Source organism: Populus euphratica, unplaced genomic scaffold (assembly GCF_000495115.2).
Source record: "Populus euphratica unplaced genomic scaffold, PopEup_1.0 scaffold1.1, whole genome shotgun sequence".
NCBI classification, from domain to species: Eukaryota; Viridiplantae; Streptophyta; class Magnoliopsida; order Malpighiales; family Salicaceae; genus Populus; species Populus euphratica.
Genome location: NW_011499845.1, coordinates 3030098 through 3044551, shown reverse-complemented (window position 1 = coordinate 3044551; position 14454 = coordinate 3030098). Strand labels below are relative to the sequence as shown.

The window sequence follows — 14454 nt, the reverse complement described above, 5'->3', positions numbered from 1 at the left end:
AAGACTTTAAACAAAGGAAGATATTTTTGGTTGTGCCACTTGTGGCGGTACCCAACAAGGCACAAGAATCAATTATTATTTCACTCGTTTTCCTTTCTGTGGTTAGGATGGCCCCATCTCTCTGTTTTCTATCGTAAGTTAATATTTGAACCTTGAAAGTCCAAGTTTTTAACTGTTCAAATCTAAGCAAAAGCTGTAAACTTTAGACACGAAACAACCGTCTTCACCCACAAGAACACCACGCTATGCGTATTACCGAAGCAAATAATTTTTTTCCTTTAATAACCTAAATTGCTTGCCCTCGAATTCATTGCTTGTGGAAAGAATAGGAAAAGTTTAATCAACGAAGAGGACAGGAACCTTTTGGCCGAATGGAGTATCTGTTAACATCTAGAAGTGAAATTGGAATCTTCCAGAAATCCTCTCTCAGGTTTGTTAATTTGGTCAGAGCAGGATTTTGTTGGATGATGCAGGCAGATCCATTTTTTAATGCCCAGATTGAGAGTTTTGGTGGTTTGACAACTCTAAAAAAAAGACACCAATTAGTACCTTTTTTTATTGATTTAATCAAATAGTTTTTAATCCCAGCATAAATGAATCCCTACGCGGGAGTCCACCTAGACGAAATGATGCTCGAGGTTTGCGTTGTTAATTAGCTGCCTTCCCACTATGGGACTCTCAGCAACTGCTTGTTAAAATCCCTGAACGAAATCTGCCGAGAATTTATGGGATTTGTTTTAGCAAGAAATTGTCTTAGTTTTTCATTATTTTTATTTTAAGATTTCTACAGGTGCTCTGGTAACGTAATTTATTCCTTCTGCAATTTTGGGTCATCTGGTTTCATCTTTCAACAACTCCACGGTGTGATGGCTGGTAGGAGTGTTCCTTCCGCACTCCCGTTCAAAACTTGTGATGTCTTTGGAAGCCCTTTAAAACCTCTTAATTTCCTTCCCATACAAAATAGAAGTAAGTACAACCAGCACATTCAATTCAAGTAAGCTAAACCCTTTTAACTGGTTTAGTTTAGCATTTCTGGTTTGATGTACATCCCCTATCAATTTTATTCCAGATTTTCAAACAAAGACATTGGTGGCGAAAAGAAGAGCAAATACTCGAACAGAAAGTGCGAAAATCAGAAATAGAAGAACACTAAAGAAGGTATGCTTTATCAAAAACTGCAAAAAGAAAAAAAAAAAAAGTTTTGCCATTCGATGCTTGGCTATTTGTGAAATCTGAATGGCTGTGTATGCTTGGAAAGCATGTTATTTCTAGGTGATCACTTTAAGTACATTCGCGGATCAGATATATTGAGAAAGGAGGTGATGTTTCCAATTGACATGCATTTTGCTGATTAAAATCACTGCTATGTGCTATCGAATAAAGGATAATTTCACTGTTATTAGGCTATCTGCTCCATGTGCAGAATGAAGAACATGGATGGTTTGTGAAGGATTTTCCAATCTTATGAATAGAATTTGTTTATGAATGTCTGGTAAATTCTATCAATTTCTGGTCAAAATAGTTTGAGCATCTTTTAAAACATAGATAGTGATTGAGATGATTTCTTGGTTGTAACTGTTTTCTTATCTTAATTTACAAATGTTTTCACCAGTTTAATGGCACGCGTACAAAACCAAGGCTGTCAGTTTTTTGTTCGACCAAACAGTTGTATGCTATGCTGGTAGATGACCAAAGCAAGAAGTGTTTATTTTACGGAAGCACTTTGCAGAAACCTTTACGCGGTGATCCCCCTCGTAGCACCATTGTAAGTATTCTATCATGATTAAAGAATTCTCGGGGAAAAAAAGCTGCTAGTATTTCATGGTTAAGAAATATATCTTTATTGATATCCACTGCTGATTTCGAAATGCATCAAATAGTATGTGCTTGTCCATTGGCATTCTTCCTCTTCGACTTTCTGTTTTCATTGCTTCCGATTATTGTTTTGCAGGAAGCTGCTGAATGTCTTGGCGAAGAGCTTATTAAGGCCTGTATGGATCTTAAGATAAATGAAATATCTTCTTATGATCGCAATGGTTTTGCCGGCGGAGAGAGAATGCAAGCTTTTGAGATTGCAATTTCTCGTCATGGATTCTTACCAAGATAGATATGGCCCTAATTATTCTCTTGTCAAACGAACGTAATAACTCCTCTGCATCTATATAAACTGGGACTTCGTATGAGAAGATGGTGGTGTTTTTTCTTCTTCTTCTTTTTTTCCATCCATGAAGAAATTGAGACTGTTTTTTTTATACCAAAACAATCCTTTCACTAACATGGGCTCATTAGTGCTATAGAAGGGTCAGTATAAAAAGTGAGGCCGGGTCCTAGTACAGTGCTCTGTCTTCCGTCACTCCAGTTCATTCTGGTCTCCTACATGTATTTAGGTCAAGGGATTTTTTTGTATGTCGTGTATATTTGGGAACGGTGTGAAAGTCAATGGCAGCCATTCGGTCGTCGGAGGCAGTTACTAACCGTTTGACGATTTTAGAACTTGAATTTCTTATAACTGGTAATGGTTTGTAGTTTTTATTTATTTGAAATTATATTTAAATAATGTTTCTTTATTTTTTTAAAATTTATTTTTAATATTACCATACGTATAAAAATATATAAAAATCAAAATCAAAATTTCTTTTTGTTACTACAAAAACAAAATCAGTCCCCGTCAAACTCACATGAAAACTCAAACCCATCAATTTTGATCGATCTCGCAGCAAGAACTCGCTCCAGTCTAGACCCGTTATTTTTTTTACTTATCTCTTTTGTTTTCCTCGCTTACTTCGGATACCATTGTTGTCAACGTCCAGCGAAAATGGAGCAAACTCCAGGAGAAGAAATTGGAATCAGAATCTACACTGCATCCCCTCATAATGAACCAAAAGCAACAAAAATCTCCGCTGGATCCCCACAAAATGATGAACGAAGAGCACCAAAGCCATTATGCAACCTCACCAAAGCCCCTAAAGAACCAGGTAACAAAAGGAGAGCCGTGGCTAAAGGAATGCAAAAAACAATCTCCAAAACATCACTGCTTATCAACTTCCTTCCTACAGGCACCCTTTTGACTTTTGAAATGCTTCTCCCATCAATATCCAGGAATGGAGTGTGCACTCCTGTTACTGCCCTAATGATACATGTCCTACTTGGCCTTTGCTCTGTTTCCTGCTTTTTGTTTCATTTCACCGACAGTTTTAAAGGCCCGGATGATAAAATTTACTATGGTTTTGTTACTACAAAAGGGTTGGCTGTGTTTAAGCCTGGTCTTACCGTTGATGTGCCTAAAGATGAGAGGTACAAGATTGGGTTTACCGATTTTGTTCATGCAATGATGTCGGTGATGGTCTTCATGGCAATCGCGTTGTCAGATCATAGAGTGACTGATTGCTTGTTTCCTAGGCATGTCAAGGAGATGGATGAAGTGATGGAGAGCTTTCCTCTCATGGTTGGTGTAATTTGCAGTGGCCTGTTCTTGGTGTTCCCTACAAGTCGACATGGCATCGGATGCATGGCTAATTGATTATTAGTGTGTTTTTGCTAATATTATTTTAGAGTGATTTTTTATTGAATGTTTTCGGTCCTGGCCTAGCAGTACCGATAGATCAGGGTTTGTTAAAACTTTGTTGTTTAATATTGACTTGGGAATAATTGTATTTGTTAGTTTCTACTATCAAGTAATGATTCCATTTTTTTTTCTTCGTATAATCGTGAGATTCTACTGTGTTTTTCCCTTCTTTTCAAGTGCGTCCACAGTTCTGTATTCGATACACAAACAGAAATGGGCGAGCATTGGCTTCAACGGGCGAGATGCAGTAAATTTCAAAGGGATAAAAAATCGAAAGAAAGAACATGCAAGGGCAAAATGCCTATTACCTATATTATGACGAGAAGAATTTCTACAAACTTGTTACGAGATAGAACTCTCTATCCATACAAGGCACTAATTTTTCCAATGTACAAGGCACCTGGTCACTAAATATAACAACTCGAAGTGTAATAATTGTACAGTGGTATTTTGTGAAAGCCCTTGGAGCCAGCGACTCCTCTCTGATGAGACTATTTACTCAATATGGTAAGCAAAATTTTCAATTGGAGATTGGTTAAGGAGATTATTCTATTAAAGCATGTGGTTTTGTAAAGCCCTAGTAACAAAAATGGCAAGTCTATCGTTCACCCACAGCATCTAGCACCATTTCCTTCTTGAAGTTTCTGCCATAGACAAAGCATTTCCCTAGGACCTTGGTAGTGGGCAACAACATAGCCATCCTTGCACCCTTCATTATAGACCCTCGCTTCCATCTCATATTTAACTTCCAAACCCTCCCTTTTCATTTCCGCAATCCAGATACCCATTGCTACATCTTCTAGCTTAAACATCTGCCACATCAACCATCAACAATTTTCATTCTGAGAAATATAGAGTTGATCTGTTGGTAGTTTAGAAAAATAGACTGTCACGTTCTGACATAATACTAGACAGCAATCCGTTGACTGCTATCATTTCCATACCTTTAAACGGCCCTCTTTGTATCTCTTGTAAACCGCCTCGGCAATGTCTCGTGACACCACATAACCAGGACCATGTGCCCAAGGGGGGTATGTCTCTTCAGACCATTCCTTTTTTTAGCATATATGAAAAATCAGGATAAGGAAATAACAAAAGGAAAAAAGTAGTAGCTTTATGGCTTGGCATGTACATTACACCAGGTAGCTAAACCTGCATCTGAATTGAACCAACCTAAAATTTCAGGGTCCTGCTTGAAATCCTTGCAATAAATATACCAGATCTTCCGTATATGATGGGTATTAATTTGTGATGTCTGTGTTTAGGTGAATCTGCAAATAATCGCATTTATGACAAGTTCTGGATGATCAGCCAGATGTGGAACTAACATGACAACTGTGTACTACACTTGGAGCATTCAAGTTGAATAGTTTTTTGCTATGACACAGGATAAGCATGATCTCCCAAATTATTCCAAACTGGCAAAGATATATATATAAACATTTTAAGGAAAGCCGCAATCATTTGTGAGCCTTCTACATATAAATAGGGTCAAGAATGGGGATTTACCTCTGGGCTAATATACCACTTGCTTTCAGTGCTCCTATGAGGCCGCGAGTCTGAATTGATTAATCCATAGAGCAAGCCATGACTCACTTTGATCCTCTTTAAAGAAGCTAGCATTTCATCCACACGAACAAATGCATCATCATCAGTCTTTGTCACATATTTGGTTGATGCAACCTCCGTCTGTTAAAGAGATGAGGTCAACAAGGAAAAGGTCCAGTCATCCATGTATATCTAAAGAATAGACGAAAAGGTACCCCAAAGATGCAGATAGCTAAAGTTTTCCAGGTTATGAGGCTGTAGTAGTCAACAAAAGGCATCAGCTGCATGTCTCCATATGTCCGCGCTTCATTCCAGAGTTCCTCATTCACTATTTGACTTTTATGCTGCAGCACACACCTCAAATTTGTAAGTGGCCCAGCAAACAGATTTACATCATTATAACCATACACCTCAAACTTTTGGCTTCTTCCAACAGACAATGAAACACACAAAATTAGTTAACAAAACCTGTAATACAAATTCATGTTACCACTACCTAGACCTTCATCACAAATGGCTCAGATAGAAACTTAGGGCCTGCTACAAAAGGATTTGATCCTTTCATGGTGAGGTCAATGAATTCTGATTTCCGTGAAGTGCACAATCCTTAATTGGGAAAAAAATTTCTTTGTTGGTCAATATGCATCACTCCCATAAAAATTGCTGCATGACTTTAAGGACTTGAAATCAAGCTCACCAGACCAACAAAAAAGCGCACTGCAACTTCCCCTGATCGCACTGCAGCATACTGCATCCACGTTCTGCGAACAGCCATCCTGCGCTTAAAATTGTTTGCTGTAGAAAAAACACCAATAAAGAGATCCAATGATCTTTTTGGGGAGAGAGGAGCTGATTTGAGTACTTCTAGATCAATTGCATGCTCTGAATCCTCTGATGTAGGTAGACCACTACCCACAACTGAAATTAGCTTTACATCCCCAGAAATCCTAACTTCACTTACTAGCCATGGCTCCAAAGTCTGAAAAGACAACAAAGCAGCATGCAAATGAATTCAAAGAAACTGGGATGGTAACTAAATTCCAAAAGTAGCACAAGCATCAAAGTAAGGAAATCACTTCACGGTATGCAAAAGATGTTATATGCTTCCCATCAACAATCGTCTGGATGCCTTCCATTCCCACTCTAAGCGTTGCAACAGATAGCTGACCTTGCTTAAATGGAAAATATCTTCTTACTTTAGTTCCTTCCTGAAATGAAGACCTTCTTGAACCATCAGAATGCATGCCAGTCACCCGGGTATCATTTCTTCCCACCATCTTATTACATTGATCCAACTCATCCACTGGTATATAAAACTAATAGAGTTATCACCACATAATAGAGTTAATGACAATGCTACAAAAGTTATAGATGACAGAACCCAGATACCACATCACAAACTTTTAGTTCAATTCCTTAGAAAGCTTCATCTAGATACAATTTGATAACGTGACCAATGGGTTTAGTCGCCCACTTTAGCTTTCCAAGTTAAATATGGAAAGTTTCAGAAACCTCAGTGCACAATTTGATTGCTATTAAGTGGATGATGCAATATACAACAACAATTTTACAATGGACCTGAGGGCAAAATACATAAGGCAATAAAAGAACTAACAGATTGGGATACAGAAGCTGATCCTAACTGCTATTAATGGGATATTAAACTTAAATGAACACAAAATTAAACGGCAAGCATAAACATTAAATCTATGTTGAATTGAAAGAGAAAAAAATGCAGTAGATATTTGTACCTTTCTTAATTTTTTCAGGAGATGGAGAAGGACAACGCTCCTCTTCACCCCAGTCATGAGCCACAGTCCAGGTGTTTTGGACTATTACTGGATCCTCTGTAATCTTATCACCATGAAGCCTAACATTGTAATGTAAAATGATGGGTGGATCAGGCTCCCCAGGAAGTTCTTCCCCGGTTAAGTCAATCCGAAAATTGCCAAGAAGACCATCTGGAATGCCAATAATTGTGATGGAAGAACCCTGAGTCAGGCCACAAGGAAGCCACAATTTATAACCGCTATTATCATGCTCTGTGGCATTCATTATGTTAAGAAAATGAGGACATTGTTTCTCTTTGACTCTCCTATTTGAACTTTCATTTGTATAACCAAGTCTTTGCTCTTCGATGGAAGCCATTAGGCTGCTCCATGCATTTCCAGCTTCCTTAATAGCTTCTACTCCATTTGATAAAACCTGAGCATGATCAATCAAGTGTTTTAGTAGATTCCATGTCTGCAGAGATTTTTGCTCTTCATTGGAAATATTTCTCAGAGCAAACAGACTGGAGACAATGTTATCTGTAGAAAAAACTTGAGAAGAATTCTCTGGGTTTTGAACTGCAGGTTGGAGAGCATGATGCACCCATTCAAGAGGCTCACTTGCATTGGAGGGACTCAAAAAATAAATTTCTCCTATTCGATTTTTCAGGAGCCCATATCTAAGGACCACTAACATGAACAAGGATGCAAACAGAACACCACCGTACCTCTTCTTCATTCTGCTGTTCAAACAGGGATGTTGAAGTTCTTGAGACTGATCTCTCTTGTGATCGAGCTTAAAGGATCCAATATCCTACAATTTATGTTCTTCACGTGAATGAATCTCTAAGAAACTTGTGCAATGGAAGTCCAGGCCAAGGTGCTAATAAAGAGGAAAAGATCAATATATACAGGACAAACAGTTGACATCTTCTGATCTTCAGTCAGATAAAAACCAGAATCTGAGATATAAATGTAGAAGGATCATTTCATTTTCAAGGAGTTTTAGATCCTCTCATTCTCAGTCAGCTACCAGGTTGAACTAGCAACCAAGCCTCGCAAGCTCACAAACATGTACTTCAGTCCTGACAAACCACAGCTTAATCACTCTGGAACCAATGCCAAATTCACCACACAACTTCATTAAATGTTCCACAGAAGGCTGCCAAGCTGCAAGATCCCAAATTCATTAACTGTTGCCAAGCTGCGAGATTCCAAATTCATTAATCTGTTCACAAGTAGAAAATTTTGCTAAGAAAAAGCTCTAAACACTACCAAAATGTGCATGCAAGCGCCAAAAGATTGATTATAGCTAAAGGTTCCATGAATGATCAGATTATGCAAAAAAAATATAGAAATACCAAAATTAAGGAAAACAGGCTGTCCATCAGTGCTTAGGAAAATCAAGACTAGTTTTAAGGATAGACACACAAAGAAACTAGTTTTAATGGAAAACGGAGGAAACTTCACCACTCACGAAAATGATGTTTACAACAAAACTGGATGCAAGACCTTTCAGGGATGAGTTCCCTCGGAAAGCTTCAAAAGGCAATATCAAATAGATCACAAGCAAAAAGTGCATCCACCTTGAATCATTTCCAGATCAACACTCAAAACAAGAACCACAGTTTTCTTTCCACTTCAAAATACCCGAAACTCACCATCTCTTTCAGCGTTGATAAATTTCCAAGAGAAAAAAATGACTATCACAACATTTTTCAGGGACGCCCATCATACATACTGTACTGAAACATGAAACTAACGAACAAGTCCACACAGTCAATGCCTTCCCTAACCCGCTACTAGTGATCCAATAGAAGGGAGCATGTACTATCCTACTTCAGTGGCTCTATTATTATATCCCTTGATGACCAAAAAGAAATAAACAAGAAAAAGCTTGCTCCATTTAAAATTGTGTGGTGACTTCTTAACTTCTAGACCACCTGGTAGTGGCCAACAGATATAACTATGTAATACAGTTAAATCACTAACCATCGGAACTAATGACGTAGGGACCACTTCGGTTTTAATGTTTGATTATAAAACTAACACTACAAGTAACAATCTCACAAAATTTAATAAAAAATATTGAATTTGTCAAATCGCTTCAGGCTCGTTGATTTTGTCCCTTTACTAATTAAATTTAATTTTCTAAGAATTTTATACGAACTTGGCTCAAAATAATCAACGCGCAGTTCCTCCTTTTTTCTCCGTGAAATAATTGTCTTACTAAAACTGGCCACATTGGTCCTATCTCCTGTTTGTTTCCCGGGAAAATGCAAGAAAATAAAATCACGAATCTTAAAAAAAGAAAAAACACCAGTTAGTACAAATTAAGACATGCAGCCTGCCAGCTTGCTTTGTACGAAGAGACTTTTCAAAATCCAAACAAAGAATCAAATTCCTCACCGGCTGCTCAACTCTCTCGGAAACCAAGGAGAGCTTATACAAATGGAAAGTAAGACAGATCCAAGAAGAGTGAAGAAAATAAAAAATTAAAGCGAATTTGAGCAAATTAAATTGACAATGTAAAGAAACAAGCTTCGAAAGTGCAACGGTAACTGAACTATATAAGCTAAGAAAGACAACTAAAAGCTAACCTCTGTTTCTTTATTTATTTTATTTTATGTTGAATCTACGGACAGAGAGAGATTGCGTGGCGAGGAAGAGAAAACTGGAGAGAAATGAGGGTGGTTGTGTTTTGTTGTTGGATCTTTGTCGTTCGGAGCTCCAACTAGAGTATGCTTCAACGGTGGGAAAGGGAAAGAAAGGAAAAGGGAAAGGGAGATGATAAATTCTCTCCGTGTTGGTTGATTTTATACTGCATAGTCAACCATGGAAAGATACGAGAGAAATTATGTCCGGTTGTGCTTTATTTATTTTTTACTTAATTTAACATGAAGGCATCTTTTAAGTGTTTTCGCGCATAAAGAATGCAAATGAAAGGATGACAAATGTTATTTTTTTAAGTTTTTTTTTAATATTAAAATAATATATTTTAAATTATTTCTTTATATTAATTTTTTTTAATACATCACTCCATATGCGTATGGGTGGTTCAAACAGGGGCTCGAAGTTTGTTTGTTCCTAGGGTGATTGAATTAGTGATAGAAACTGTTATTTAAATTATTATTTTTATGAAGAATGTAAAAATAAAAGTTAAAAAATAATAATTTAAGAAATATAGATTGTTGATAATAAATTTGAAAAGCTTACAGATATAACTTCTCCAACCTTTCTGGCTTTGAGTTTTCAAATATGAAATTCTTTTTGAGTCAGCAGCTAGTTTTTAATTATATAACAGCTTAGTGGGTTTAGCTAAAAAGTCAACCCTAGTCTTGTTAGAAAGTTAAATTAAAACTAAGACACCACTTTAATAAAACAATGTTGATGACTGTACGTTGTTCATTTTACCGTGTTTATTTATTTATTTCATCATTGCATTTGGTATTTAAATCAATTTATGTGTTATGATTTGCTTTTATTTAAATTATATTGCAAGTTTTTTTTTTTAATTAATATGGATGTCTAGATCAATTTGTGCACATCACGACTAATTTCATCCTCCTGAAATTAAATATATTGCAAGTTTGAGGTCTTTAAAAGTGTTCTTTATGTGAATTAAGCATTACTATTTTCAGAACCTATCATTTTTATTTATTCATTTATTTTCATGTTGACACGTCGATGATATTAAGCTGGATACCCTGGATTGCAATTTATTAAAAAAAAAAAAACAGAGAGAATGGACTTGATGGCCATGGCTATCTTGCTGGTTTTGATGGGTGATCGACATGGCCTTTTTAACGTCATCTCATGATATAGGCCACCCCGCCCGTGGGACACGACACTGACTGGGGATTGATTTCATGAAACCGATAATGAGTTTCGTGGTTGAGAGATTACCTTTTCCATTGCCACGGATCTAAAGCTGAGGGGACTAGAAAGGAAATAAGAACAAAGCTCTCTTCTCTTGTATTGAAAAGAGGAGATGGAAAACTAGGCTTTCAGTTAACCAGGCTTGCTGGGACTTCTTATGAAACAAACACAGCGAACTACAAAACATAGAATATCCATCCATCAATTTAATGAATGCATTGAATAGAGTAGATTTTAGAAATTTCAATTGAGCCTCAGCAAGGAGGATCTTAGCTTCTAGACTTCCGGTATGTTTTTCCGATGGATACAGAAACTGACTGCCGATTATAGAGTGGGCTTTTGGCCCATGAAGTTGAAAGACGAGCTGGGTTTTCCCCTTTTCAAATCCTGATCAGAAACGAAACTGAATTTCCTTTTTCTTTCTTTCTTTCTTTTTCTTTCAGAAACTATTTTTTGCAAGGGTATAGAGGAAATCAATGCATTAACAAAGACTTGCAGAAGACATGTTATTACAGGATGCATAGCCAAGCTCATGCAATTTTATAGCCAGAGGCTCAATAGAGTAAGGAATACGGTCAGATAACCCACAAAGACTGCAGAATGTTTCTCCCCTAAGATAACAGCAGTCATCTAAAACTTAGGAAACTGGACCTTAGATGCACATCTTCTCTTTGGTAGCTCTGGACATTCTATGAATTCTGACCCAGAAATGTCTACACACATGAAAACCTGGTAGAGCTGGCTATTTCTGGATGCATCGATATTGCACTCTATGCCAGGAGTAAATCCAGTAGCATCTTTTATAGCTTCTTTTATGCTGTCCAAGTCGTAAAATTCATCGTCCGGTTTAATTCCTGCACCATATTTTGTAGAACAGCCCATTATTGTTAGAAACAATATCTAATTAAAGGCTTCCTTGATCAAGACTAGGGCAAGAAAAGTGAGTAATTGAGAGTACATAAATAGACACACCTGCATTATTAAGAGCTTGGAGAAGGTTTGCCTTTTCCTTCAGCTTAAGAGCTGCTTCAAAGTAACCGTGCTGGTCAATTTCTTCTGACTCAGCGCATGTCCCGTGTTTTTCCCATTCATGTGACCAAAACCTGAAGCCAGTGCTGCTGGGGCAGGACAGTGATGGCCAATCCTTTTGCAAACTGCTTGTCAAGTCTGAGATCTAAACAGATATCAACAACAACAAAAAAATAACGTTAACGATATAGCTTGTTTTGTTAACCATGTGTAATTATTTATATTAAAATGGCTTCAATTAATTGTCAACTTTTCTTCTTAAACTTTCAGTGCTTAAGATGTTTCCAATACAAAATACCTTCTCCTTTTCTTTTCTTGTACGTGGTTCATTGGTTATTATATCAGAAAATGGTTAGCATATCAAATTATCTTCCATGCGACCAGCTATGAAACCATATTTTTTTTTTTTCCCCAATAACCCAACCATCACCTAAAAGTATGGTTGTTTCCCATTCCTAAAGTCTCAGATTTCAGGGTGGGGTAGCTCTAATCTGTGCTTTTGGAGAACCCCCAAGCAAAAGAAAATTTGGTACGGCACCACCTGTACAGGTCAAAGTCCCCAAATATTAGAAAAAACAGGTGAAACGTCGTCTTTCCTAAGTTCCTGCCCTTCGGGATTAAGTAATTAATGGAAAAGTGACAAAGACCAGTGTCGGATTAGCAAGTACATTAATTGCCCATGCTTAGCCGAAAATACAGGAGAAACACTTTATTTTTTGAATTACAACGAAAGCAAATATTATATAGATTAGTAAATAGCAACTTTAAGTGCCTCTCTTTTTTTCTGACAGAGAACATGTTTAAGATTAGTTTGTAACAAGAGATGCAAATTAAAGTTCTGGAAATCAATCAAGTTGATATCTTCTCTGTGGATGATCAATGAAAATTGGAAAGAAAGAACTGGATCAGGGCCCGGCTAGGAGATATGAAGTAATATAAGGTGATGCGTGAGGGTATATATAGGCAGTTGTTTCTTGTGATAATATTTATGCGTGCCATGATCAGTTGATGGATCTTGTAGACTCATCATGTTTACTCTTCCTTAATTTCAACAACAGCAGCAAAATTAATTTACCTCGGATGAAGAAATAATTTATGTATTCTATCTCCAGTGATTCTTGTAACAGACATATATATTGTGAGCTTCAAGTTTGAGTATGTACCTGGTCTTCATCCAAAGCATTGTCCCGGTTACAGTTTTGTGGGTACGAGCCATCTTCATTCTGGGGCCAAAGTCCATGAATGCCGAAATCTGCATCCGGTTTTCCAGTCCTTGGATAGCAACAGCTATGTTTTGTGTCACAGTATGATCCTGGCCACTGCATGAACATGCATACAGATAATCAATCAGCATTCAGCAATTAGTTATAAAGATAAGAAAAATCTCAAAGGAAGGGAGATTAAGAGAATCGTTCGGAACGTATAATCATTAATATGTATCTAAGTACCTGGCTGGCTAGAGTATATATATATTAATGAAACAAAAGTGTACTCGTATATATATTAGCTAACCTGTTGAACGAAGTAGAAAAAATCAAAATCCTCAGCAATACAAAGAACTGAAAGGTATTGTAAAATCGCAAGCTTGATTAAGATTGAAAAGTTGAGTTTCATCTTCATTAATACAACTTCTAGACTTGGATTACTTAACGAACTCTTGTTTTAAAGATAGATTTTAGAATTCGAATGCAGTTTGGGGTTGAGTCCGGAAATGTATATTTATAGCCAGTTAACGGAATATGAGATAACGTCGTCAGAATATGCTCTATTAATTCAGCTCTTATTTTTATTTTATTTTTTTATTACATCTTCCAGCCCGTGCTTAACGTTCTTCCCACGTTAGTCATGTGTATTTGGCTTGCCTGTTCATATTTATTAATTTTCCTATTAATTGTTGATGCCGTTTTAGCCCCTAAATTGTGTGGTTAATTACTTCGATTCTCCACAATTAGCCTTTTGCAAGCAAGGGAGTCAATAAGAGAGAATATTCCTGATGGATTTTCTACTACATATATTTTTTAATTCACATAAAAATATGCCAGAATTTCTAGTTGATACATAAGCTCTTCTTCATAATTTAGTTCTTAGTTTAAACCGGCATCCATCCATAAATTGTGTATATCCATCCATGCATGATATATATATATATATATATATATATATATATCATGATGAGACACTTAAACTGATCTATGATTTAATTAATTTATATCCCTCTATATTTCAAATATTTGATTAATTTTATAAATTTGATGACATGTTTGGAATGGTATAATGTAATGTAATAAAATGTATAATATAATTAAAAATATATAATATAATATAATGGAAGGAAATGATTTAATACTTTTCTTTGTTTAGTAATTTAGTTGCAAAACCTTGGTAATGTAATGGAGATCATGGAATTTTTTTAATTTAATCCTTATATTTTTATTTTCATGTATAAATTGATCTTTATTTGTAAGTGTTTTTTTATTGTATTTCAGTAAAATTATAGTTTAGTTATTATGATGAAGAAATATATCATTAGATCCATATATTATAACTCTTAGATACCAACCATATAATGGTTCATTAGAAAGTTTTTTCTATATAATACTTATAATATATTATAATGAGTAATTGCAATTGCAATTGGCCATTACATTGCAATACTAAAAATTA

General features: G+C 36.2%; 4 protein-coding genes across 15 annotated transcripts; 2 read left to right on the top strand and 2 right to left on the bottom strand.

The window, feature by feature from the left end:
• The first annotated feature begins 56 nt into the window (after nt 1-56).
• LOC105120649 (Ribosomal L18p/L5e family protein) lies at nt 57-2217 on the top strand. 4 transcript variants are annotated; one of them, XM_011018934.1, is made up of 5 exons: nt 57-430; nt 791-966; nt 1070-1158; nt 1613-1765; nt 1952-2217. In XM_011018934.1, the coding sequence occupies exons 1-5, from the start codon at nt 372-374 to the stop codon at nt 2105-2107; spliced, it is 633 nt and encodes a 210-aa protein (XP_011017236.1). In that variant the 5' UTR covers nt 57-371; the 3' UTR covers nt 2108-2217. The 4 variants fall into 4 exon arrangements, with proteins under 4 accessions (XP_011017236.1, XP_011017260.1, XP_011017245.1 ...); XM_011018958.1 differs by having other exon boundaries at nt 68-430; nt 781-966; XM_011018943.1 differs by having other exon boundaries at nt 68-430; nt 589-966.
• Nucleotides 2218-2265: 48 nt separating this feature from the next.
• On the top strand, nt 2266-3702 carry LOC105120630 (uncharacterized). The gene is made up of 2 exons (XM_011018912.1): nt 2266-2512; nt 2811-3702. The coding sequence occupies exons 1-2, from the start codon at nt 2440-2442 to the stop codon at nt 3518-3520; spliced, it is 783 nt and encodes a 260-aa protein (XP_011017214.1). The 5' UTR covers nt 2266-2439; the 3' UTR covers nt 3521-3702.
• A 139-nt stretch (nt 3703-3841) lies between these two features.
• On the bottom strand, nt 3842-9739 carry LOC105120591 (beta-1,3-galactosyltransferase 15-like). Of its 9 annotated transcripts, none has more exons than XM_011018850.1 (8): nt 9483-9737; nt 6865-8110; nt 6190-6416; nt 5811-6092; nt 5329-5457; nt 5075-5254; nt 4510-4617; nt 3842-4377 (listed from the first exon to the last, which is right to left on the bottom strand). In XM_011018850.1, the coding sequence occupies exons 2-8, from the start codon at nt 7619-7621 to the stop codon at nt 4171-4173; spliced, it is 1890 nt and encodes a 629-aa protein (XP_011017152.1). In that variant the 5' UTR covers nt 7622-8110; nt 9483-9737; the 3' UTR covers nt 3842-4170. The 9 variants fall into 9 exon arrangements, 8 of the variants coding, with proteins under 8 accessions (XP_011017152.1, XP_011017171.1, XP_011017182.1 ...); XM_011018869.1 differs by having other exon boundaries at nt 6865-8086; XM_011018880.1 differs by having other exon boundaries at nt 6865-8052.
• Nucleotides 9740-11218: 1479 nt separating this feature from the next.
• Nucleotides 11219-13490, bottom strand: LOC105120581 (ribonuclease 3-like). The gene is made up of 4 exons (XM_011018842.1): nt 13303-13490; nt 12954-13109; nt 11734-11935; nt 11219-11615 (listed from the first exon to the last, which is right to left on the bottom strand). The coding sequence occupies exons 1-4, from the start codon at nt 13408-13410 to the stop codon at nt 11392-11394; spliced, it is 690 nt and encodes a 229-aa protein (XP_011017144.1). The 5' UTR covers nt 13411-13490; the 3' UTR covers nt 11219-11391.
• Nucleotides 13491-14454: the final 964 nt, after the last annotated feature.